Source organism: Hemicordylus capensis, chromosome 3 (genome assembly GCF_027244095.1).
Source record: "Hemicordylus capensis ecotype Gifberg chromosome 3, rHemCap1.1.pri, whole genome shotgun sequence".
Taxonomy (NCBI): Eukaryota; Metazoa; Chordata; class Lepidosauria; order Squamata; family Cordylidae; genus Hemicordylus; species Hemicordylus capensis.
In genome coordinates this window covers 189,361,721-189,386,368 of record NC_069659.1, presented here as the reverse complement: position 1 = coordinate 189,386,368, position 24,648 = coordinate 189,361,721, and the positions used below count along the sequence as shown (strand labels likewise).

At 45.5% G+C, this 24,648-nt stretch overlaps 1 protein-coding gene across 3 annotated transcripts in view; it reads right to left on the bottom strand.

The window, feature by feature from the left end:
- The window catches only part of UVSSA (UV stimulated scaffold protein A), a 93,411-nt gene that overhangs the window by 27,424 nt on the left and 41,339 nt on the right, over positions 1–24,648 (bottom strand). For 2 of the 3 annotated variants that reach the window (XM_053304922.1, XM_053304924.1), the window contains 3 exons: positions 19,541–19,718; positions 12,223–12,360; positions 2,590–2,773 (listed from right to left, as the gene is read on the bottom strand). In XM_053304922.1, coding sequence (XP_053160897.1) covers positions 2,590–2,773; positions 12,223–12,360; positions 19,541–19,718 — 500 coding nt within the window. Of the gene's footprint in view, positions 1–2,589; positions 2,774–9,151; positions 9,691–12,222; positions 12,361–19,540; positions 19,719–24,648 lie in introns of those variants that run through there. The other variant, XM_053304923.1, reaches the window with a different exon arrangement.

The window sequence follows — 24,648 nt, the reverse complement described above, 5'->3', positions numbered from 1 at the left end:
GATGAAACAATGATATTTGGTTTTGGGTTTTTTTTAAGTCTCTAAGTTATGTTTTACATTTTTTTTAATTAACAACCTAGGCCTGAGAAATATCATACTTGGTGATTAAAGATAGGCCAAAGAAGAAACCATGCATGAGGTTTGTTAAGGATATGTGGCTGTGCTGACTGATGTATGTTGTTCTAAGAGATCTGGAGATCCAATTAGCAAGATGTTCACAACCAGCTGTTGAGATGAGGAAATTTCATGAACCCCAGTTTTAATCAGATCTGAAAACCTGGTTCCTTGAAAGGTCTATTTTAGCAGGAAGATTGGTACAAATTCCCCAGTTCCAAAGTATGCTGGCTGACATGATGCACAACTGAAATGACTGGACTAAAGATGCTGGCAAAGTGGCTCTATGGTCCCAACCAGCGGCAGTGCAAGATGCATCCCTGCAGGGTCTTCCAAATGGGCCCCTGGTGGCGCAGTGGTAAAACTGCCGCCCTGTAACCAGAAGGTTACAAGTTCGATCCTGACCAGGGGCTCAAGGTTGACTCAGCCTTCCATCCTTCCGAGGTCGGTAAAATGAGTACCCAGAATATTGGGGGCAATATGCTAAATCATTGTAAACCGCTTAGAGAGCTCCGGCTATAGAGCGGTATATAAATGTAAGTGCTATTGCTATTGCTATTGCTATTGCGCACCTGCCAGTCAGCATAGCAAAACCAATGTTTCTGCATTTACAGCAGCAGTGGCACCAATGTCTTCCAGCCCCATTTCAATTGTGCATCATCTCAGCCACTTAAGGTATTTCACCCTCCTCCAGCTTCTGATCAGGGCCAGCCTGCCCATTAAAGCAGGCTAAGCACTTGCTTAGGGCGCAAAGCTGGCAAGGGCAGCGACTGGCAACTCCCACCACCCCTGTGGCCTGGGCACCCTCCTGGCCACAGCGGGCAGGAAACAGGGATCACGCGCCCGCTCCCCTTGCCACGAAAGCAATGGGTAGAGGCGGTGGCAGGCGAATGGGCAGGTGTTCCCCATCACCTGTCCTCCTCACCGCTGCTGCAAAGCGGCAGGTAGCAGCAACGACCAGGCGCATATTTCCCATCACTTACCCACCTTCCTGCCCACTGTGGCTAGGAGGGCACCCAGGTGGGTGCCCGGGCAGTGGGAGGCACTCCCTAGCCTTGCTTCTGATACATAAACACCTCTGGGAAAACTATAATTAAAATAAAAAGTTTTTCTGGAGTGCTGGCATTTTCAGAAGGCAGACAAGTGCACACCTAAGATACGTGAATTCAAATTTTTGTACGGTTGTAGGATCGTAGGGTGATCCTGGGCAGTCACCCTTAGTTATAACTGTACACTAATATTTCTTTTTGGGAGTTTTCTTGCTATGAAATATGTTGTTTTCAGACAAAAGGACATAAGGCACCAAATGCAGGAACAAAAGGGGAGGAGACCTCAAAAAGCTGCAAAGAAGAAAATTTACAACCCAGCTTGTTTCAAGTATTCTTCCTCTTCCTCCTCCTCAAGGTCAATTCTGATTCAGTTCTTTCAAAGAGAGCCAAAACAATCTTCCATGTCATCTCAAGATATACTGCCTTGACACAAAATATTTTCTGCTTAAGCATTGCTTTACTAGATCAGACCAAGGTCCTTTAAGTGACTCTTCTGTACTGAACAGTCTCCGCAAAGCTCACAAAGGGGATGATGATGGACTTCTCCTGTTACGCGGTCTCATTGTATAGATATCAGAGGCATATAGCTTCTGAACATGAATACATTTACTCATGGCTATTTAATAGCCATGGACAGATAAAAAGATAAAAAGACTATTTAATAGCAATGGAAAGATAATGGGGCTGTCTATTATCTTTCCATTGATAATATGGTTTAAAGGAACCATATTTGACTCTGTTGTTCTTGCTGCAACAGACTAACAGCTACCCCTCTGGAATTATTCTCCTCTCAGAATTCTAGGAATTCAAGTAATTCATAGTAAACCTATAGAACTCATTACTATAGGGGTAATTAAAAAAAAAAGAATTAGAAGTTTTCAGTGAAGACAGGTCTATCAATCGCTGTAATCTGTAACAGCTATGATAGGTAAATCTGGATCCTCAATATTTAGAGGCAGCAAATCTCAGAAAAGCAGAGACTGCAGGCAAAGAAGTGGAGCTAGCTCTCTCTCACAATGGCTGAGCAGTTGCCCAGGGATGCTCAAGAGTGAAACAGAGGGCTCAGCGGCTCTGGTCCAGTTTACCAAAGCAATTGTGTTGAATAGCATGAAGACTGCGCTGAGTATTGAGGTGTGAAATATAAATATGTAGTAATAATGAACAAAAATAATAATTCCTTTCTTTCATTTGCATCCTGCTCTTCCTCCAAGCTCAAAACAGCATACATTGTATGATTCCATTTTAGCCATATAATAGTCCCATTAGGCAGATTATGCTTGACAACACCTCCCAATGCACTTCATGGATGTGTGGCGATTTGAACCCAGGTTCCTGTGATTCATGCCCAACATACTATTTTTTAGTATTAGTATGTATGTATCTTACATACACAAGTGGAACATTCACCATGTTATTGGGTACCCACCTTAAATCTATCCTGTCTTTCACACAGCCCACCATGAGGCATCGGTGCTTGGCATTTGTGATTCACTGGTTCAAACTTGCCAGCAAATGTTATGTATCTGCTTTTCAGCATCTCTGCAAGCTCTTTGTTTTCCACTTCTTCATCCATTTCATTCGGTGCCCAAAAGCGATGCTGAGAAGAAAACCTAGAAAAATAGAATAGACTAGCAATGTATTGTGTTCTGTTCAGTGAATTTCTAGTATGCATCTTATGAATGCTACCCAAATTCCACATGACAAGGAAAAAATAAAACAACACACAATCGTGTAGGCTAATGTAGATTCCACTAAGGTTATTTGTTAAGATTGAAAATACTGTTTCAACTGTTTTAAGCAGAATGATGGGTTGAAAAAACACAAACACTTGTCACTGTTTTTTAAAAATCAAATTGGTTTATACACAGGATTCAATATGGTGTTCACATGAGCTTGCTCTGAGACAAAGGCTTTAATCTGGTACACCTCCTAATACAAGTTCAAAATTCCTGAGCTGGGCCTGGTGTTGCGGCATATTTAGATTAGCCGTCATGGGGAATCCCGGATGAGGCGAGCTGCTGTTTTCAGCAATCCCCGCCAGGCCTTGTGGCCGTGGTGGGCAATAGGGATGTGCCAAAATGTGATTCAGCATCCAAATCGCCAGCACAATCCCTTTAAAAACGAGAGCTTCCACAACTCTTTTGAGGAGTAGAGCAGGTCCATACCTGCTCTTCCTCCCACTCACCACCACTTCCATAACTCCAGCGCTCCTCCCAGTTCCCCTTGCGTGCAACGAAGTGCCATGATGTGCCACGGCCATTTATGTGATCAGCAACCATGCTGACTTGCTTTGGCTGCAAACATGCTGTCTTGGCCATTCCTTATGAGGAGCAGGGATGTGCATGAACTGGTTCGGCAGTCCTTTTCCAGACCACTGGACCGGTTTGGACATCTGGCGTTCGGACCCCCCACTGACGGTTCGTGCACATCCCTAATGAGCGGGACTGTCCTGGGTTAAACTGGGATGATGTTGGGTCAGGATTATGTCCCTTTCACCCAAGGACTGCTCTCTCATGAGAGTGACAGGTCCGAGAGACATGCATGCGGGCTGAAGGACTGTTGCCGCTCAGTCTGGTTACCAAATCACTGCAAGCCCAAGGGAAAGCCCCTGCAACACTTTTCACAGTCCTGGCCGCTGGAGGGCAACAAGAGTCAAAGCACTCCCTCTTGCAGTCTTGTTACCCCATAGCACATAGGCATGTTTTTCTTTGCCCACTAGGGATGTGCAGAAATGCGATTTGGTGCTCAAATGGCTGGCACAATCCCTTTAAAAATGATGGCTTCCACAGCCCCTTTAACAGAGGAGGAGAGCAGGTCCATAGTTGCTCCTCCCCGCCCTAGCATAATTCCGGAGCTCCTCCCAGATATCTTTGTGTGCCGGCGGGGCATCTCCCAGCTGCCTCTGCATTTGACACCGCACATGCATGTGTGGCGGCCATTTGTGAAGTCAGCTGATCAATCAACCCCATGGTATTTGGAAGAATCACGGGAGCTGAAGTAGCAAAGTAGATGACCAGAGTCCAAGTGGAGGAAGACTCAGTGTGAATCCGACAGTGCACATTTGAAGATCTATGCTTTGGTAGTGCAGGTGGCAAAAAAGCATTTCTTTTCTGCCTACATTGCTTCCACAAATTCATGTCCAGCGAAGTTGTCCAGGGTTGTGAAGGGGCTAGTATATGCCCCCTCCCCCTTGAATTTGAACTTCAGTCACTTGCTGTGGCGTCTTCAGTGATTTTTTCCACAGATAAAAACTCTCATATTTGGGCCAAACCTGATTCCACAGTTGCTGCAGAGTCTACTGTGCAACTCCTCTTACAGGATTAGATTGGATCACTTTCAATTTGTGACTCCTGAGGATGTGGACAAACTGCTTTGGAATGCACGGCCTACAATCTGTTCTTTTTCATTTCATCTGATAATTGTAGTATCAGAGGAATCTAGTAAATATTATAACTGCTTCTCTGAGGGCAGGATGCCTCCTTGTCTTAAGGAGTCTAGAGTTAGCTAATTACAGAACCATTTCCAATCTTCCATGGTTGGGCAAGGTGATTGAGCATGTGGTGGCCTCTCAATTCCATGCAGTTTTGGATGATACAGATTATCAAGACCCATTTCAAACTGGCTTTCGAGTGGGCTGTGAGGTTGAGACTGCCTTGGTCGTCCTGATGGATGATCTCCAATTGGCTATCAACAGAGGAAGTGAAACTCTGCTGATCCCTTTGGATCTCTCAGTGATGGTCCAAACATGGTATCCTTCTGGGTCACCTGAAAAAGGTGGGATTGAATGGCACTGTTTTGCAGTGGCTCCATTCCTACTTCTCTGGTAGATTCCAGATGGAATCTGGATAATAATAATAATTCGCTTGGAGACTGCTGCTCTACAAAGCATGAATTAAAGTATGGAGTTCTACAAGGCTCCATACTGTCTCCATGCTCTTTAACACCTACATGAAACCACTGGGAGAGATCATTAGGAGGTTTGGTGCAGGGTATTATTAATATGCTGATGACATCCAGATCTATTTCACCATATCGTCCTCATCAGGAAATGGCATAACTCCCCTCAATGCCTGCCTGGAGATGGTAATGGGCTGGATGAGGGATAACAAACTGAAATTGAATCCAAATAAGATGGAGTTATTGAATGGGGGGGGGGGGCGGGGCGGGTTGGGACTCGAGAGATGGTTTAAATCTTCTTGTTCTGGATGTGGGTTGCACTCCCCCTAAAGATCAGGTATATCACTTGGGAGTGCTCTTGGATCCCAAACTCTCTCTGGTCTTTTAGGTTGAGGCAGTGGCCAGGAGCGCTTTTTATTAGCTTCGTATGATATGTTAGCATCTGGAGATAAATGACCTTAAAACAGTGGTGCATATGTTGCTAACCTCCAGGCTTGACTACTATAATGCACTCTACATGGGGCTGCCTTTGCATGTAGTCAAAGTATCAAATTATAATTGATACAGAATGCAGCAGCCAGACTGGTCTCAGTGACAACCTGACGGGACCATATAACAACAATTATAAAAGAACTGCACTGGCTACTGATATATTTCTGAGCGAAATATCAAGTGCTTGTCATTACCCATAAAGCTCTCAATGGCTTGGGTGCAGAGACAGAGTGAGCGAGTGGGGGAGAAGAGCGAGCGAGCGAGCGCGAGAGTCGTGGGGGGGGACAGAGCGAGCGCGAGAGCCGTGGTGGTGGGGGGGACAGAGCGAGCGCGAGAGCCGTGGTGGTGGGGGGGACAAGAGCGAGCGCGAGAGCCGTGGTGGTGGGGGGGACAGAGCGAGCGCGAGAGCCGTGGTGGTGGGGGGGACAGAGCGAGCGCGAGAGCCGTGGTGGTGGGGGGGACAGAGCGAGCGCGAGAGCCGTGGTGGTGGGGGGGACAGAGCGAGCGCGAGAGCCGTGGTGGTGGTGGGGGACAAGAGCGAGCGCGAGAGCCGTGGTGGTGGGGGGGGGACAAGAGCGAGCGCGAGAGCCGTGGTGGTGGGGGGGGACAAGAGCGAGCGCGAGAGCCGTGGTGGTGGTGGGGGGACAAGAGCGAGCGCGAGAGCCGTGGTGGTGGGGGGGGACAAGAGCGAGCGCGAGAGCCGTGGTGGTGGGGGGGGACAAGAGCGAGCGCGAGAGCCGTGGTGGTGGTGGGGACAAGAGCGAGCGCGAGAGCCGTGGTGGTGGTGGGGACAAGAGCGAGCGCGAGAGCCGTGGTGGTGGTGGGGACAAGAGCGAGCGCGAGAGCCGTGGTGGTGGGGGGGACAAGAGCGAGCGCGAGAGCCGTGGTGGTGGGGGGGACAAGAGCGAGCGCGAGAGCCGTGGTGGTGGGGGGGACAAGAGCGAGCACGAGAGCCGTGGGGGGGGGACAAGAGCGAGCGTGAGAGCCGTGGGGGGGGGACAAGAGCGAGCGTGAGAGCCGTGGGGGGGGGGAGAAGAGCAAGCGTGAGAGCTGTTGTGGGGGGGACAGAGCGAGCGAGAGAGCTGTTGTGGGGGGGACAGAGCAGGGAACAGGGTGCAATGCACGGCTACAAAGGGAGGACCCGCCAAACGAATTCTCCCAACTAAACCGCAAAAGGAAGTAAACTACTGCACAGATGTTCTGTGCGGGTTCAGCTAGTTGTTTTAATTTTTTATTCCATGAAATTGTTTTGTTTTTAAAGTTTTGCCATAGAGTCGGTGTCGACTCCTGGAGACCACAGAGCCATGTGGTTGTCTTTGGTAGAATACAGGAGAGGTTTACCATTGCCATCTCCCACGCAGTATGAGATGATGCCTTTCAGCATCTTCCTATATCACTGCTGCCCGATATAGTTGTTTCCCATACTCTGGGAAACATACCAGCAAGGATTTGAAGCAGCAATCTCTTGCTCCCTAAGCAAGTTACTTCCCCACTGCACCATTAAGTGGCTTTAATTGTTTTTACTCTGTTTTATATTTATTGTGTTTTAAATTGTGTACACTGCCTTGTGTCAACTTGCTTTCCCTTTGAAGCATTTACTCATTTGAAGGTATTCAGCTTCACTTTGGCCATCTGATCCCTCACACAGACTTCATGTTCATTTTAAAAGGTCACTGAAGAATTTTTCAAAACAGTTGCTGATATAGGAATACAGAAAGCTGTCTTATATGAATGAGGCCATTGGTCTATCGAGCTCTGCACTGTCCCATAATATCACAATTTAGAATGTGATTTTTCCCCCAGGAATTGATTCCCCCCCCAGGAATTGTTTTGTTAGCAAGTTGTATATTCTATCACAGTGTCAACAAACGGATTTCCATTCACAACAATTACATCTTTTAGTTTTGCAACACTGCATATGGCTACAACTTGCTCCCTGAAATTTCATATTTGGTTTTTCTAGTGTTGATGCCAATATAGTATAGGTTTTCAAATTCATCAAATAATCTTTTATTTTGTCAAGGAACACTTTTTCCTTGACCAAAAAAAAGAAAAAAGAAAAAAAGAAAAAAAAACTGTCAAGAAATTTGTCATTTTGTGTCACAATCTCTCTAAGCACTGTTGGTTTCTGGTGTTTATCATTCAGTCCCGTGATAAGTTGATCATGTTTGTAAGAGATTCCACTTAGGGATACCATTCGATCAAAAAATTCTGCCAGATTTCACAATGATTGTTTCCAGCTGCTGAAGAGCCAACATTTTGATGCTTGGGCAGATTTTGTAACTTTAACTGTTACATGAGTTGTAAACTCAGATATTCCTACAATGATCTATTCAAAATCCCCTTTGCCTCAGTTTTCTTGTACATTTCCCCCATGCAGCACCTATTATTATTAGAAAGAATATTTATATACCTCCCGCAACAACAGTGTTCATTTGCGCAGCTACTGGTACATGGAGGAAGGATATAGAAAGAATTGCAGACACAATCCTGGATTTCATAAATTCAGCACAATAAGTTGGATCCAAAGCTGCAAGAGTGGAAGTCCACTTACAAAATGGCGCCTCTACCTGATATTTGGCCATTCACCTCTCCCTGTTATTTATTTATTACATTTATAAACCGCCCCATCCAGAGGCTCTGGGCGGTGTTGTCCTCTATACTCCATCCTGCATCTTGAAGAATGGCTCCCAACCCTCAGAAGAGGCGGGGGGGGGGGGGTGCACAGTGGGGAGGAAGCAGGAACATCTATGGGCTCCACAACAGAATAATGATTACGTGGTGTAGTGGTTAGAGTGCTGGACTAGGACCGAGGAGACCCGAGTTCAAATCCCCATTCAGCCATGATACTTGCTGGGTGACTCTGGGCCAGTCACTTCGCTCTCAGCCTAACCTACTTCACAAGGTTGTTGTGAGGAGAAACTTAAGTACGTAGTACACCACTCTGGGCTCCTTGGAGGGAGAGCGGGATATAAAATGTAATAAAATCTCCTAATAGGCATAGAACTTGATTCAAAAAGGAATAATTTATTATGGATGAAAAGTGGATTTTTCAAAATTACAAGAAAAGCTTATTTGCTGAAATGGATGTGTAGTAAGTTGATGAAATTGATGTATAGTAACCTTTCTTTTTAAAGGAGAGAGCAGCAAAGGGAAGTATATAACTGATTTAGATTTTTAAGTCTGAAGCAGTCTTTCATAACGCTGCTGTTAACTTCTTATGCCCCCTGGTGGATTGAGATTATTTTTGCTGAAAGTAATCAAATATTTATATCCTTAGGCTACACTTATATTTCAGGCAGTCGAATAATCTTTCTGTGCACAGTAGTTTATTAGTAGCATAATCTATACAGCCATATACCCATCATGATAGTGAACCACTCTGCTCCAACTGTTTTAGAAATATTCATAAAGAGAAAGAATACAAAACAAATAAATCCTAACAAGAATATATATATATATATGTGTAGCAATGCAATGATATCAATAGGACCAAACCTCTTGAAGTGGTCAGCTCTTTTGCAGCTTATTCACTGTATATTCCATTCTGTAAACTGACAATGCTTTAGGAACACTTGCACATTAAGAAAGATCCAGTATTAAGTTCTCTCCACATCTCCAATTTTTATTGGTGTACAATATATTTACGGGATGGACAGGGATTAGCATTTCAGCATCTATCTAAGTAGCACACAGCATCAAGTTCTGTTAGATTTAGTTGCCCACTTTTAAAATGCAGCTCAACACGCATCACTGTACAGAAGAATTTAAAAACAAAAGACACTACTATCACCTCTGAGCATCCTGGCTGTTATAGTCAGCTTTAACTGTAAACCGCTTTTCTATACAAATATGTTCAAAGTGGCTTGCAACAAATAGGGCCATCACAGAGAACAAACACTTGTATCTTGTTTTATTGTGTTTTAGCATTGTTTATTGATTGATGTATTGGACATATTTGTTACTTCTATTTTTGCTGGCCAACAGCTGTAATAAAATTGATGATGATGATGATGATGATGATGAGAACAAACAGGGAAGGAGTTTTCCTCCACTCAGCAGATCTCTGGACATAGAAAGACAATGCCCTTCTAACATCCAAATGATGTAACCTGCGCTCCACATCCAAGGAAGGGTTCTGGAAAAACACAGGTAAAGTAAGTGGTAAAGAACGGTGAAACACAGGGACCACTTTAGGAAAAAATTGTACATCTGGCCTGAGCACAACCTTGTCCTTGTGAAACTGAAGGTATGGCGGATCAACCCTCAGGGCCCGTAATTCACTCACCCTCCTAGCGGAGGGGACAGCCACCTTGAAGAGTTGCCACCTTGTCGACTGATGTAGGCTTTCACTGTCATATTGTACATTTGGATCATCACCAAGCAACCAAGGAAGAGCCATCAGCCTGGAAGAATCATTGTCCAAAATGTTGAAAAGAGGGTTAGTGGAAGGAGTGGCCTCTTCTTGCAGTAATACACCTAGGGACCTGGCCACTGCAGACATATAAGCGGAAAACATTTTGGTATCACCAGACAGAGAGGACGGAGCTAAAGCATCCTCCCTTTTCCGCGGAAGGGGCATTCTCGTAGGAGGACAAGAGACTCGAATCTGACTCTGAGTCAGATGATGAATCAGAAGTCTTCAAAATTTTCTTTGGGAGGTCTGGGTCAACTGGGTCAATAGCTGGAATGGCAGTGAAGCCAGACGTCTGCAGAATGGTGGCTATCTCAGAACCTTGGTTTTGAGTGACGGAAGGCACAGATGTTGGCAGTCGCAGTTGGGAACTGGCCAAAGGATGTCCTGCCTGTTGTTCTAGGTATGGGGTTGCCTGCTTGGCCAGCGAGTGTGCATCCCCTCAGGTTTTTGCCCCCAATGCCTCCCTGTTTTTCTGGCCAAAGGAGGAAGAGCAGGGATGCCCATAGGGAGGGGTTCGGTTCCTATAAGTGACGTCCGGTTCGGCTGGACGTACATATGGAGAGCGTGACCTTGATCTGAAATATCTCAGAGGTGACCTTGAGTGGCGCCTATGCCTCCTCCTGCAGTACTAAAAACGTATTCCCTATGGTAGGTATCATACTCTTTAGACCTGCGATAACGATCTTCGTCATCAGAGTAATCACTGCAGCAGAAGCAAAGTCATGAGTAGGGTTATACTTTATAGAATGGTGAGGAGGGGGTTGCCTATCCCCATGTACACTAACAAAAGAACAGGAGTCCTCCTCTGAGTCATAACGGTCTGTGTCCAGTTCAGAGAAACAGAAAAGGTCCTCCTGCTCGTACTGAGAAGCTCTGTCCTGTGCCCTAGTGGACGGCTGTTGATGGGAAGTCATTTGTAGGGGAAGAGCAGGACCAGGCAAAGGGGGAAGCCCCATGTTCGGTACAATAACTGAACCCTATGCCGGTACCGAAGTGCCCTGCTGATTCTGGTCAGCACTATGACCATGTTTCTTCTTCTTTTTTGGCTTTGCAGTTTGCAATTGTGAATCTGATAGCTTGCTGGACTTGACGGTCATTTGCGCATGCGCGGAAGCAGCCAAGGGTGCTGTGGATTCCAGTGTCATCAGTACCAGTGTCTTTTTGGGTACTGAGTGGGAATGTGCCTTCTCCTTTTTCTTGTGGCCACTGGCAGCTTGTGAAGGAGATTCCTTGCCAGACCACAAAGGCTTTGCTTTTTCGGGAGCGCCCGAGTGTGGCTTTGCCAAAGTCTCCAGAAATTACTTGGAGACCTGAGCACAGTGGAGGAAGAGGAAATCTCCAAGGGAGTCCCAGGCCCTCCTGGTGGTAAATTGGCCACCCCAGACACAGTACCAACATTAGGTACAATTTTAGAAGTTATTGCCTGCTCGGTTGGTCACTGACATAGCTGTTTCCCAGAGGTGCAGATGTAAGCAGGAGGTTCGATTTCGTTTAGCTTGTTTTGAAAACTTCTGGCAGTAAACGCAGTTTGAGGTCTGGTGAGATTCCCCCAGGCAAATTAGGCAAAAGCTATGGCCATCTGAGGAAGGGAATGCTGTAAGCAGTGTTTAAAGGCCACTTTACCAGCCATACACCACCAGAGTTCACCTCAGTGATTCCCTCACCTGCAGAGGGTGAGGAGAGGGTGGTGTGGTGTGGGGGATTTACAATTATCCACAAGGGAAAAACTAAAACACAAAAATTAATAGAGAGAAGTATGTTCAGAATGGAATAAACCTAGAAATAAAATAATGTGAGACAGAAGAATATGTGACAAAGTACAGAAGCCTGTGAGCGTCTTAAGAGGTGACCTCTTTGGCGGATGAAAAAGAACTGAGGTGAAGGGTGTAGATCACATGACTAAGGTGCATATGGGTGGAGCCTAGCTTAAAAAATAAATAAAAAGCTTGTGAGTGTTCTGATAAGTTCTCCACACAGGTGTGAAGCCCATCTGTGTGATGGACAGAGACCACTCAGAAGAACCCTTGTTCTTAAAATATCTAGATCTGCACATATAAAAGTGCTAGCATTTTGTATACAATCACAATAACATTTACTTTCTATTTTATTCTGGGTAACACATATTTCCTTCTTAGAGTAATATGCTGATATACTAGGATTTCTAAGGATTTGCATGGAACTGGTAACCCCCCCCCAAAGGAAATTTTAATATTTTAGAAGAAATATTTTAGAATAAAATGTGGGTATATTTACTTAAGAATCTTGCCAGCTGTTGGTTGCTCTTGTCCCCAGTAGAAAAGATCTAACCCAAAAGGTACCAGAGGAGCCTTGGCTTTCTCTTCATCATGCTTATTACTGGGTTCTCCAGAAGCTGCTGAATCCGAAGAATTCCTAGATTTTCGAGATCAAGTTAAGAAACTGAGAAAATAGTATGTGATAACTTCACTCTTACAAATTACAAAACACTTTTAGTAGCCATTTGCATTCCTGTCATACTGTAATTTTCTAATTATAATAAGCCCCTATGTGTAGTATGCAGTGCTATATTTTAAAAGAAAACGGAGGGAAATTAGTTTTTCCATTTGTTATACACACCACTAAACTTGGATTTGTTTCTCTTCCCCTTTCTTTGCTGCAAAGTTGCTTGGAAAAGGAGACCTACTACTTATTAGTGCAAATTCTATAACTTGCCTAAGCAGGAAACAGTTTTCTTGCTGGCAGGGTTAGGAACTGCTTCCACATATATTCTAGAGTACATTAAGATGAAGAGGCAGGGAGATCACTGATTTGAATGCTTATCCAATCATTCAGATTTGAGCCCACTGGTTTGGGGAGAGGAGAGGACAGGAGTAGCTCTGTGAGGAAAGAAGTGGTTAGTTGTAAAAATGTTTCCTTTCCCTCCCTAAAATGTATATCGCCATGTCATGGACCAAGGCTCTTATTAAAGTGGGAGGGTGAGAGCACATTATAATCAGAAAATTAGACCTATTGTAACTTCTATCATGTCAACATGGTTGTTTTCTATCATGTCAACATGACACTAAAAACAAGGAATGATAATGCCATATGCTCAGTACACAATGCACAACTCTTCATGACTTTCCAAGGCAGTACCTAGTAAAGACAATCAGTAATATGAGTTCTGCATCTTCCATTACAATTACCTCCTTAACTTAGTTAAGTAGAATGGCAGAATCCTTACCTGCCCTTCATAAGGTTACAGTGCCTCTCCAAACAATTTGGTTTCACTCCACTGCTCAGTGTGATAAGGAGATTTGTATCAAAGAGAGCAAAAACAAAGGCTGTTTCTTTGGAAAACTCCAATACCTCTTGCAGTCCTAAGGGAAGAACTTCCAAATGTACTCTAACTTGCCCAGTGGTCAATGAGCACAGGGAGATAACAACTAGACAGGGCTATTATGGATAACTAGTATTTTTCAGCCCGTTGTAATAACGGGCGCTAGGTTTTTTTACCCGCAACCTGATTAAGGGCCAAAACGCCTGCCCGCCCTCCCAGCTGCCCGATTTCTCCTCTGCGCCCCCCCCCATGATTATGGGCCAAATCGGCCCATATAAATGCCGCTGCGGCCGCCGCCTGCCCTCCCAACTGCCGAGTCCTCCTTACCCCGGCCCGTGTCAGTCGGGCGATAGAAGTCCTTAATTTGAGAGGGAGAGAGGAGCTCGCAAGCAGAGCTCCTCTCTCTGCAAAGCCTCTTCCCGAACTGGCGCTTTGGGAGTAAAGGACGCCTATTGCGTCCTTTGCGTCCATAGCGCCAGTTCGGGCAGAGCCTTTGCACAGAGAGGAGCTCTGTTTGCAAGCTCCTCTCTCCCTCTAAAATTAAGGACTTTCATCGCCCGACGGACGCGGGCTGGGGTAAGGAGGACTCAGCAGTTGGGAGGGTGGTCGGCGGCGGCAGCAATTTTTTTAACCACGGCAACGATTGGGGCAAAATGGCCGCCCATGGGGCCAGGAGAGGAAGTGCGGCCGCCAGCGGGCCCAGTCCTTTCCAGTCCGCCCCGCCGCGGCCAGTCGCCCCGCCGCGGCCCCTGCCACCTCTTGCCGAGGCCGCGGCTTTGCCGCCGCCTCGGCCACACTTCCACGGCGGTGGCCGCCATCATCGGGGCCAGTCGCCCCGCCGCCACCTCACCCGCACTTCCGCTGCCAGTTGCCCCGCCGCGGCCACCGCCAGCTCTGGCCGAGGCCACGGCTCTGCCACCACCGCCTCGCCCGCACTCTCCTCCCGGCGTTGGCGGTGGCCGCTTCTCCTTCTCCCGGCCCCAACATGGCTGCCTGGTGTCGGCGGCTGTGTCTCCCTTGGACTGTTCTGGGCCTGCGCTTCACGCATGCCCAGAACAGCCCAGGGAGACACGGCCGCAGATCCCCAACGTTCGAAAGGCACAGACACTCACTTAGCTCTTTATTAGAGAGGATTACTCTGGTGGGCACCTCTTCATGCTTTGCCACACATTTTGCAACACATGTATTTGGACAGAACTCAACTTTCTCTTAATTGCAGAACCCATCAGTAACAATGACTAACTTCATTTGGAGCTTTGTTGATGAGCTGCTTATGGATCAGGCAAGATCTAATTTATCATCTGCCGTAGCTAGATTTTGTTGGTCAATCCTACAATTGACCAACAAAATCTAGCTACGGCAGATGATAAATTAGATCTTGCCTGATCCATAAGCAGCTCATCAACAAAGCTCCAAATGAGCTCCAAATGAGCTCCAAATGAAGGGATAATTCTGCTCTCCATTCTTCTATCACCACTTTTCATTCTGGCACCTGTTTTAATGTGATAATCTATTGAAGATTATATCCATGACTACATTTTGCACCTGCAGGAACAGATCAAATAAAACATATCAACCAAGTACTTGAAGGTATATGAACTACAACTCCCATAATCCCTAGCCACAGTGGCCAATAGCCAGGGATTATGGGAGTTGTAGGCCAACATCTGCAGGAGGGCTGAAGTTAAGTAGCCCTGCTCTAGATTCTTTGGAGTTGTCTTTCTTTTAATTGCATTAAGGACGAATTTGAATCAATTTGCACATAGGGATGGGTCCGGACCGGTCTGGAGACCATTCTAAAGGCCTCCAGACTGTCCGGACCGGTTCGGGTGGGTTCATTTAAGGGCGGGGGAGGGTTTACTTACCCCTCCCGCCACTTGCCCCCCTCCAGCGTGCGCATTCTTTGTAGTAATTGGGGTGGCAGGATACCTCCCTGCCGCCCCTTCTCCCGCTTAAGTGCAAAAGGCTTGCCGCAACCTTTTGCGCACGCGCACGTCGCGTGCGAGCTTCACGTCTCCTTGAAGTGCACACGCGTGTCAAAGAGACATGAAGCTCGCTCCCAATTACTACAAAGAATATGCGCGCTGGAGCGGGGAAAGCGGCGGGAGGGGTAAGTAAACCCTCCCCCACCCTTAAAGGAACCCACCCCACAGTGCCGGACCGCAGCTCTGCAGTTCCGTGCACACCCCTATTTGCACATCCCTAGACTGCATACTGTCAAAGCACTGTTCTTCACAGTGTAATTAATTTTTTTATTATTTGTTCTATCAGTCTTGCTTTCAGAACTTCAAAAATTTTCTTAGCTTCCAAGCATTCTGAAACAAATCCTGAAAAGCTATTATTACTTAGTTCTTGTTTGCAATATTCAGTAGAAGAGCTAAAACCTTGTCAGGGGAGGAAAAAAAGAGTTCAATGTTTGCAAAACAGTTAGTAACTCTGTTTCGCCCTTTGAACCATAGCTCTTCCTTCCAGTGGTTGATTCACTGTGTTAGAAATATTTCCATTATATGACAGGTTCCATCTGCTTAATCTTTGTTTGCTTTAGCAATGCCAATGATTATTCCTCCAACAACATTTAACTCTTTTTTGGCTGTAGTCAGGGACAATTTGATTAAATTGATATCAAGACCTCTTGACATCAAAGTCATCCAATTCATTGTTCTGGTATGGCATGTACATCCACTTTTTAAAATTCCTTCCCTGCATTATATATCTTGTTCTCCGCTTTGGTCTTTAATTATCAGCAAAAATCTGTCATAATGAGTTTACAGGTTGAAGGGACTGAAATGCAGACAGGCACAAAACAGATTTGGACCCAGCTCACCCAAAGCCTATTAAAAATAACTCTGTCCACCCAAAAACCTATTTAAAAAATGCGGCAGCGGCGGGACCGGCCCTGCCGCGGGGAAAGCCAAGGCGGCGGGGCCAGGCCCGCCGCAGGGAGGGGAGAAAAGGCAGCGGCAGGGCCGGACCGACCCCAGGAGATGGAAAGGCAGCGGCGGCTGAACTTTCCGCCCGGACAGGAGGCCAGAGATGGCGTCGGCGGGCGGCACTCCTGGCGGCGGCGCATCTCTCCGCCCAGCCGGGAGCCCAAAGGCGGCATCGGCGGACGGCACTCTGGGCGTCGGCGGAACTCTCGGCCCGGCCACCCACAGCGACGGCGGCCCTCTCAGCCCGGTTGCCCGTGGCACTCTTTCAGCACCCGTTATTGCACCGTCGTCTGCACCGGCGGCGGCGGAGGTCTAATATTAGAATGAAAGGTGCATGAGGGTGTAGGGTATGGGCAGTGGGATCTTCCCTTTTCTCACCCCCCCCCACCAATCCAATTCTTTTGTTGTGGCCAGCCCAGCTTCTATACCAGGAGTATCAGGGACACATAAACAAACAAACATGGCTGTTCCCATCCCAACTTCAGTCCTTCTATGTGATAGTATACCCAAGCTAACTGGACAGAGTGGTGGCTCTCTTGCATATAGCAGGAGGAGAGCAACTATCCCTATACGTTCCAGCATAACATTCCTCCAGTGGCTGTTGCTGGTGATTCCCTTGCATTTGTTTTTTGCATTGTGAGCTCTTTTAGGATAGGGGGAAGGGCAAAAGGGAGTGGGGCAGGAGGAGGGGAAAGGGTGAGGGGGGAGGAGTAAGGGCAAGAGGGAGTGGGGCAGAGGGAGGGGGAGGGAAGGGCAAGAGGGAGTGGGGAGGGCAGGAGGGACTGGGGCAGGAGGCTGACAGGGAGGGGAGGGCAAGAGAGTGGGGAGGGAGGGGAAGAGAGGCAAGAGTGTGGGGCAGAAGGGACGGAGGGGGAGTGGGGCAGTACTCTCAGAAAAGGGCCCCCACTCTCGGCCAGAGGAGGCGGTGGGCCCGGCCGGGTGGAGGAGGACGCGGTGTGGCCGAGGCGATGGCGGCGCCGTGGCCTCGGCCAGAGGAGGCGGAGTTAGCTGGCCCCAAAGGTCTACTAGCGCCCGTTATTTTAACGGGCTTAAAGTTACTAGTAAATAAATAAATAATAAAATAAATAAATAAATATACTAGGAGAGGCTTCAGCTTGATAATTAAGAGCTCAGGAAGAAGAGTCAACTGTGAGATAAAAATGCCCACGGCAAAAATACAAAAAAGCTCAAAAACCTGTCACTCTCTGCTAAGCGCTTAGAGCACAACTGGAGAGACTGCAAGAGAAAGAAGAGTCCTCCAAGGAAGTGATCTTTTTTTCTGTCTTTGATAGAAGTCTGCTTATCATCCTGAGCAGTGGAGAGGAGTGACACTGTAGATAATCTAGAGAAAGAATAAGTGAGCCATACATAATCTATATGACTAAGTAACTCATCTAACATACACCAACCTATGCTAAGGTAATCTGAACCTCAAACCACAATAATTCCCAAGTGTTCCATTAAAGCTGTATTCCTTTATTTTCTAAACGCCAACTGTAACGAAATGCAGATCTACATCTTGGTTCAAAAATGTCTGATACCCACTCTATCCTGTGTGCTCTGAATAGGGGAGATTCCTCCCTTTTGTTAACAAATGAGTGCAGTCCTTTGCCTCTTGATATTGAAGGGAGAGAGCCATCAAGGTATCATCTTAATACTTTTTTCACAAAAAGTAACCAGCTCAAACCAGACCCATCTTTAGACATATTTGTTGACTGGGTGACGGCATGCTCTTTTCTTTCCTCCTCATGCCTCTCTTCACTTTTTGTCCCAGGATCCTTGCTATGCCCCTGTCCCCCTCAATTATTTGTCTTTAGTTAGCTAACTGCATTAATTGTAATAAGCCATTTTAAAGTAAGATTTATTCATCTAGATATTTTTGCATCCGCAGCTACTACACTGGCACAGATGTGAATGAATGCCTGACAACATATAATTATGTGTGTTGTAGTATCATATTTGAAATTTAAGTGCTGGTGATTGTACCAAAAGTTATGCCACAGGGGTTTTTGGTGCCCTGGGCAAAGTATGACTCTGGCACCCCGCCTCCTCTCAGCCAAGCAATGCAGATCCCTGTGCATGCCTGGTGACCAGGATAAGAGTGCATGCACAGAGTCAGCTCCTCCTCCTCTGCCATCAAGCCCTGAGCCACCCTGCACTTTGCCCCCTCTGCACCAGGAGGCCCGTGCAAGGCTCTGCCGGGTGCATGGCTCACTTGCGCCTGAGTGCCAGAGGAGAGAGAGCAGCCGGCTGAACAGACAGAACACCAGGGTGCCTGGGACTGCCACTGCTGCTTTTGCTGCAGCGCACACTCGCCATGGCCCAGTCTGGATTTTGTGAGACACTGCTGCCAGGCACTGCCAGAGCTGCTGCCTGCTGTTCCCTGGTCTCCTCTGCCTCCTCCTCCACTGGCGCTGCTGCCTTGTCAGTGAAGGGGTCTGGTGAGGGCGGCAGCAGAGATGTTGGCATGGCAGTACTGGCGCTCCTTACAACCTTTTTGCTCTGAGTAACTGCCTAGGTCACCTATATGGATGGGCCAGCCCTATACCAAAAATGCCAGTTCTTACATTGGCAGCATGAATAGCTACCTTTTATCTGTTGAGGTGAAATATATGAATTCAAATAATCTTCCTAACAAGAGACATGAAGATAAACTTAGACAGAGTAGTAGTTTGTTCAGAAAACCCAAAACCTCAGGGCAGTATCTACTAGTTTAAGATTTATGCAGGTGGAATTCTTCTACTCAGCATGGTGGGCTGGGGAGGGGAAATGATTTTTGCCGACTCCCCTTCTCTCTGCAGCTTCCTATGCCATCAAAAATATGTCCCTGAGGACAACCCTCAAGGACATGTTTTCAATGGGCAGAGAAAAGAGAGGAATCAGCAAAAGTAAGCTCCCCACACAGACCCATGAGTGAACTGAAGTGCTCCATTCAGGCAAGGCTTATGTGGATGGCTGCCCTCAGAATTCTTAAATGATACTGTTTTTCAATTAAGTTTCAACCAGGTTCACATCTGGAGATTTTCAATTTCAATACATACAAGTTGTTGAATGAGGTTTAGATTTCCCACATTGTAGGTGAAATTTGGGGGATTGCCATGTGTACTTCAATATCACTGAATATAAATCTTCACAAATATTTTTGTTTCCCCAAAACTGTTGTTCTACCCCTTTCTCTTCAAAAGATCAAATTATTTAATTTTTTTAAAAAAATGTCTCTCACAGAGGGAAGCATGATTACTAATGCTCTACGATTACCAAATGCTTTCATTCCATTATTGTTTCAAAGAAGTGCTTTGAATCCATGTTGCATAGAAATCTTAAAAATATAAATCATAGCAACCTGGTATCTGGAGATTTTGATCTAGGTAGTTTGTCTTGAATAATTCTCCATGTTGCAGCTGCACATGTTGGATCAAGTTCTTCTTCATTTCTTTTAGCTTGGATCTGGGAGTTTGCTACTGCTGTCTCTCCTGCTCTCCCTACTCCAAGTGGTTTTGGAGGCGATACACGCTCCAGACCTACCAAAGAAAAAAGAAAAAGAAAAAGGAAAAAAAAAGCAAGAAAGAAAAGAAAAGAAAAAAAAAGCAAAGAGGTCAAAGATGGAGCAAAACTGGAGTGGGCCCAAGGATAAAAAGTGAAGATGGACCCCTGTCCCTGCTTTTTTTCTTCAGAGAAGTATGAGGAGGAGAGCAAGCTGTCAGCCAAATGGTGCCCCCTTCCTTGGGGGTCCCGGGACATTTGTTCCCGGGACTCCCAGACACCACTGTTCAATTGCAGCTATGCCCCTGAAAATGATAATCAGCACATACTTGCTGCCACTCAATAACTGTATGCATGCAATGATTTAGCCAGATTCAGATGATTGCTAACTACTTTTCTCACAGCTTGGCCATAATAGGGAACTGTGATTTGTTCAAAAGGGAAAGGAGTAACTTTTAATCACTTCTCTTTGTGCATGGAGAGGGAGTGTGTGAATCTGATACCCAGTTATCTTTAGCTCTGCTTGTCCCCATAATGACAAACCCTGGTTTATCATTATACTGTATGTGTGTATGGCTGATGTGTGAAGCAATTCTAGGTTTGTGAAGTGTAAGAGTTGGCCAATTCGTGGAGATTTTAGAAATAGAATATTCAGAGGAAAATTTTTGAGTTGTAGTTTGCACCAAATAATAACTTGAGCTGTTCAAAATTTCAGTTTTACTCTTTTCTCTTCAGAAGGCTCAAGAAAAACAAAACCACCAAGTTCTGACCCAGATTACTGGCAGAGATCTCGACTCAGTATTATCCCTACTTCAATACCTTAGTTCAAATTTGTTCCAATACTTGCCTTTAGAAAGAAATGTTTTTAAAGTGTCCAAATCCTCTGTTTTTTTGTTTAAATTGACCAAATGGCACCTATTTGCCTGAAGCAATAAAGCAGACAGTGTTAAAGAGATAAATCAATAGTAGGAAATAGAGAAGCTGGAGTTTCAAGCTGAAAGTTAGGCTGCTGAATGCTGACATTATTGATTTTAGCTAGTTCAGCTGGCCTTGTAATTAAAATGTAAATTTGAGAAAGAGATTATGTCCTGACAGAAATGGTGGGATTAGGGGGAAGATAAAAGCCCCTCAATGAAAATTCAGAGAAAGTAGCAGAACAGGTTTCATCAGCCATTTGGATTTAACAGAATCAAAAGGTAGTTAGCGCTGATATACACCTAATTGAAAAGAATAAAATACACAGAGCTAGAATATAAATAATATTTACAGAAACCTTTGAAGAATGAGGTTTCCATCCACTCAATTCTGAACCAAGGTCTGGTAATCCAAAATGTGTAAGTGGTCCCAATACAAAGGTTAGGATCCAAAGAACAACTTTACCCAAGGGCTAGGGAGCACCCAGTGGGATTTTTTAAAAAACGTTTTGTCTGAATAGCAGCGCCCCCATTCTACCTCAAACACTGCTGTTTAAACTCTCTCCTCATTTAACAGCAGTATGCAATGCAGCTGCTATTCAAGAAACAGGTCTAAAACACCTGTAGCCACATGGAACTAGTTGCATGACTGGAGTTCTATGGTCCCTTTACTTTTCTTAAAGGATTAGAATATTTTTGCACACTATGGCAAGTATCCTCCTAACTTGTACCTGTTTAATAAGGCTTTCACAGACTCACCAAAAAAAGTTTTCCTCCCCTACTTCCAACCACAGCCCTCTGCACCCACCCTAAATTTGCTCCCAAGTGTAAGGGAAGCCTCTGGACTACTGTAGGAGAGAGTGGGAGGAACATATCGACAAAAATCAGGCAAAGGCAACTTGTATGAGCTCTGCTGATTCATTTTTTGCCATTGTTCTGTTGGTGTCATGTTGGTATTGCTATGCTTTGATTGGTTCCATTTTTGTTGTTGGGGGGATGACCAGTGTTCCCTCTAAGGCTGAGCTGCTCAGCTTCGGCCCTCCTGAGATGTTGGCCTACAGCTCCCAAAATCCCGGGCTATTGGCCACTGTGGCTGGAGATTATGGGAGCTGTAGTCCAAAAACAGCTAGGTGGCCAAGGCTGAGCAGGCCTGCTCTAAGGCGTGTGCACGTGCACCCGCTCACAAGCTTTTAAAATCTCAGCTCAGTAAATTTTAGACCCCGCTCAGGATGAATTAGGAAGGTTCCACTCTGACGGTATGTGTGCACAAACTGCCTTGATATTGCCGCCCAGAACAAAACTCATTCTGCACACAGTTCAAAAAAATTAGAGGGAACAGTGGTTGTGACAACATTTGGAATGGGAAAAGCATGACTTGTGAATGGTAGTAATATACAATAATGGTCTATAAGCCCAAGTGCAGAGCTTGTGTCGCATTTTTTATGGATGTGAGCCACTACAGGTGAAAATAGTGGCCTAAAAAGCAGGATTGAATTTTTTTTTTAAAGTTAAGAACCAAATACTACAAAAGTCCTTTCCCACTCAGTTATAATTTCAAGCTCCACTCACACAAGGGCAGGGTTTCAAGTGAAAAATAGACAAATTGCAAGTTCCTGCCATAAAAGTTGACAGCTTTCCTTTTACCCAATCTTCTGCTTATCTTGTATTCTCTATTTGGGGAGAGCAGGGAGGAGAGGAGAAGAGGCCTAGCTCATAAGAACATAAGAACAGCCCTGCTGGATCAGGCCCAAGGCCTATCTAGTCTAGCATCTTGTTTCCCACCAGATGCCCCTGAGAAGCCCAAAGGTTATGACACACCCTCTCTCATGCTGTTGCTCCCCCGCAACTGGTATTTAGAGGCATCTTTTCTCTGAGGCTGGAGGTGTCCTATAGCCACCAGACTAGTAGCCATTAATAGACCTCTCCTCCATGAATTTGTCTAAGCCCTCTTTAAAGCCATCCAAGCTGGTGGTCATCACCACACATCCCATGGCAGAGAATTTCCTAGGTTAAAGTACTTTCTTTTGTCGGTCCTAAGTTTCTCCTATGTGTATGGAGGGGGAACCCAAGGAGAATGAAACTCCGTCTTCTCCAGAACCACCTTTTCACTTGGGGGAGACAGAAGGAAACAAGGACAATGTTCTCATCTTTTTGGTGAGCCAGCTAGAGAGGGCTTTTCTGCCTCCAGTTCCACTTCAGAACTTTCTGCATCCAACAGCAACAGCAACATTGGCAGCTATAAGCTGCACGTTGGAACAAGATTTATAACACACTTTCTCAAGTTAAATCACTCTTCATATCAATTGTGTGTCTTTTTAGATAAAGGTAGAAGTGGAATCTCTTATATGAATATAGGGCATACATTCTCTCTTTAAACAGAGGGCATTTAGACGGATGACCGATACTGCAAAATGGATACTGCAAAATGGCCATCGTCCTGCAGAGATCAGGTGCAAGTGTAAATAAGGATGATATAAATGAGAGGTCATTAAAAAGCCTGGTAATGTTAATTTGGCATGACACCCCTAATGGGTTATGTCTTCACACTTCAGTTGCCTAATCACCTAAATTCTTTTACAAATTTACATTTCATCTTGCACATGGACATTCAAATTGACTTTATTTTCCTCCCAATACATCTGTCCTAAAACTAATTTATTTCCCCAATTTACATTTGAGAATTAGTTTTCACATTAAAAACTATTTCTGTTTTTACCTCAAACTTTTCAGTGCAAAGTAACAAATATTTGTGACCCAAAAGATACAATTCAGAACAGATTTGTTTAAAATATAAGAATTACTAAATTTGTAAATTTCAGGGATTTAGACTGATGATGATTTTAAACCGTCATCATCCTGATTTTATTTTAGTCTTTGACTGGCATAAAATACAATTAATACTAAACCCATTCAAATAGAGTTTCAGTTTCCATTCAGGAATAGAAGGGCTGAAGCCAACGGAAGATTATTCAAACATTTCATAACAGTGGCCTTTCAAAATCTAGTATTCTAATCAAAGTCATACTAATTTTAGATCCAAAGCAATGAGTGTCTATTGGAAGAGAAATGTCCTGGATAGATTTGACAGGAAACAGCAATCTTTCCTAGAATCCCCTTGTTTCCAAAACATTACGCAGCCAATAGTTGCAGGGTTCTACATGCAGAAGGTACCTCCTCCTGGTTTTCAAGGAATCCCTCCTCTCCCTTCTGTCACCCACACTGCACCCCATAAGGTTGCCAAAAATCCCTCAGCAATCAGTAACAGCCTTTGCTCTGTGTGTGTGTGTGTGTGCAGAGGCGGCATTAAGGGGAAGGCAGGGGAAATGATTTCTATGAGCACTGCTCTGAATGCAACCCGTTTTTAAATTTAGTTTTAAAAGATGAGACACTGGTTTATTTTAAATTTAAAAAATTCATGAAAAACCATTTTAAAATGTTTTTCCAGAAAGAAAAACAGGTTGCTCACCTGTAACTGATGATCTGGTAGAGATCCGTCGATATCCATAAGAATGGGCTCTGCGCCTGCGCAGGAACCCCACGGTATCTATGCCTGAGCTCGTCGAAGCGCCCAAGCCACGCCCCCACGCTGCTGCGTGCTATATAAGGCGCGGCTGAGGCGCGTAGTCCCTCAGTTCTTGGACGACCGCCGTGGAGGATGATAATCTAAAGTCTTTTTTTTTTTTTTAAATTAGGTAAGTTCATCTATGAAAAAGGGGGAATATCCTGAAGAGGATGGAAGCCACACACCTGTACGCACATAGAAGTAGCACTACTGCAGAGGGGAAGGTTGGGAGGGTCTTATGGATATCGACGGATCTCTACCAGATCATCAGTTACAGGTGAGCAACCTGTTTATCTGGTTCGAGATCCGTCGATGTCCATAAGAATGGGTGTTTAGCAAGCTCCAGTAGGAGGGGGGAGCAGTAGTCAAAACAACACCTGTTTCAAAACACTTCTCCCAAAGGAGGCCTCTGCCGCAGAGCGTACATCTATGGCGTAGTGCTTAATAAAGGGAGACTCCGAAGACCAAGTTGCGGCCTTACAGATATCCCTG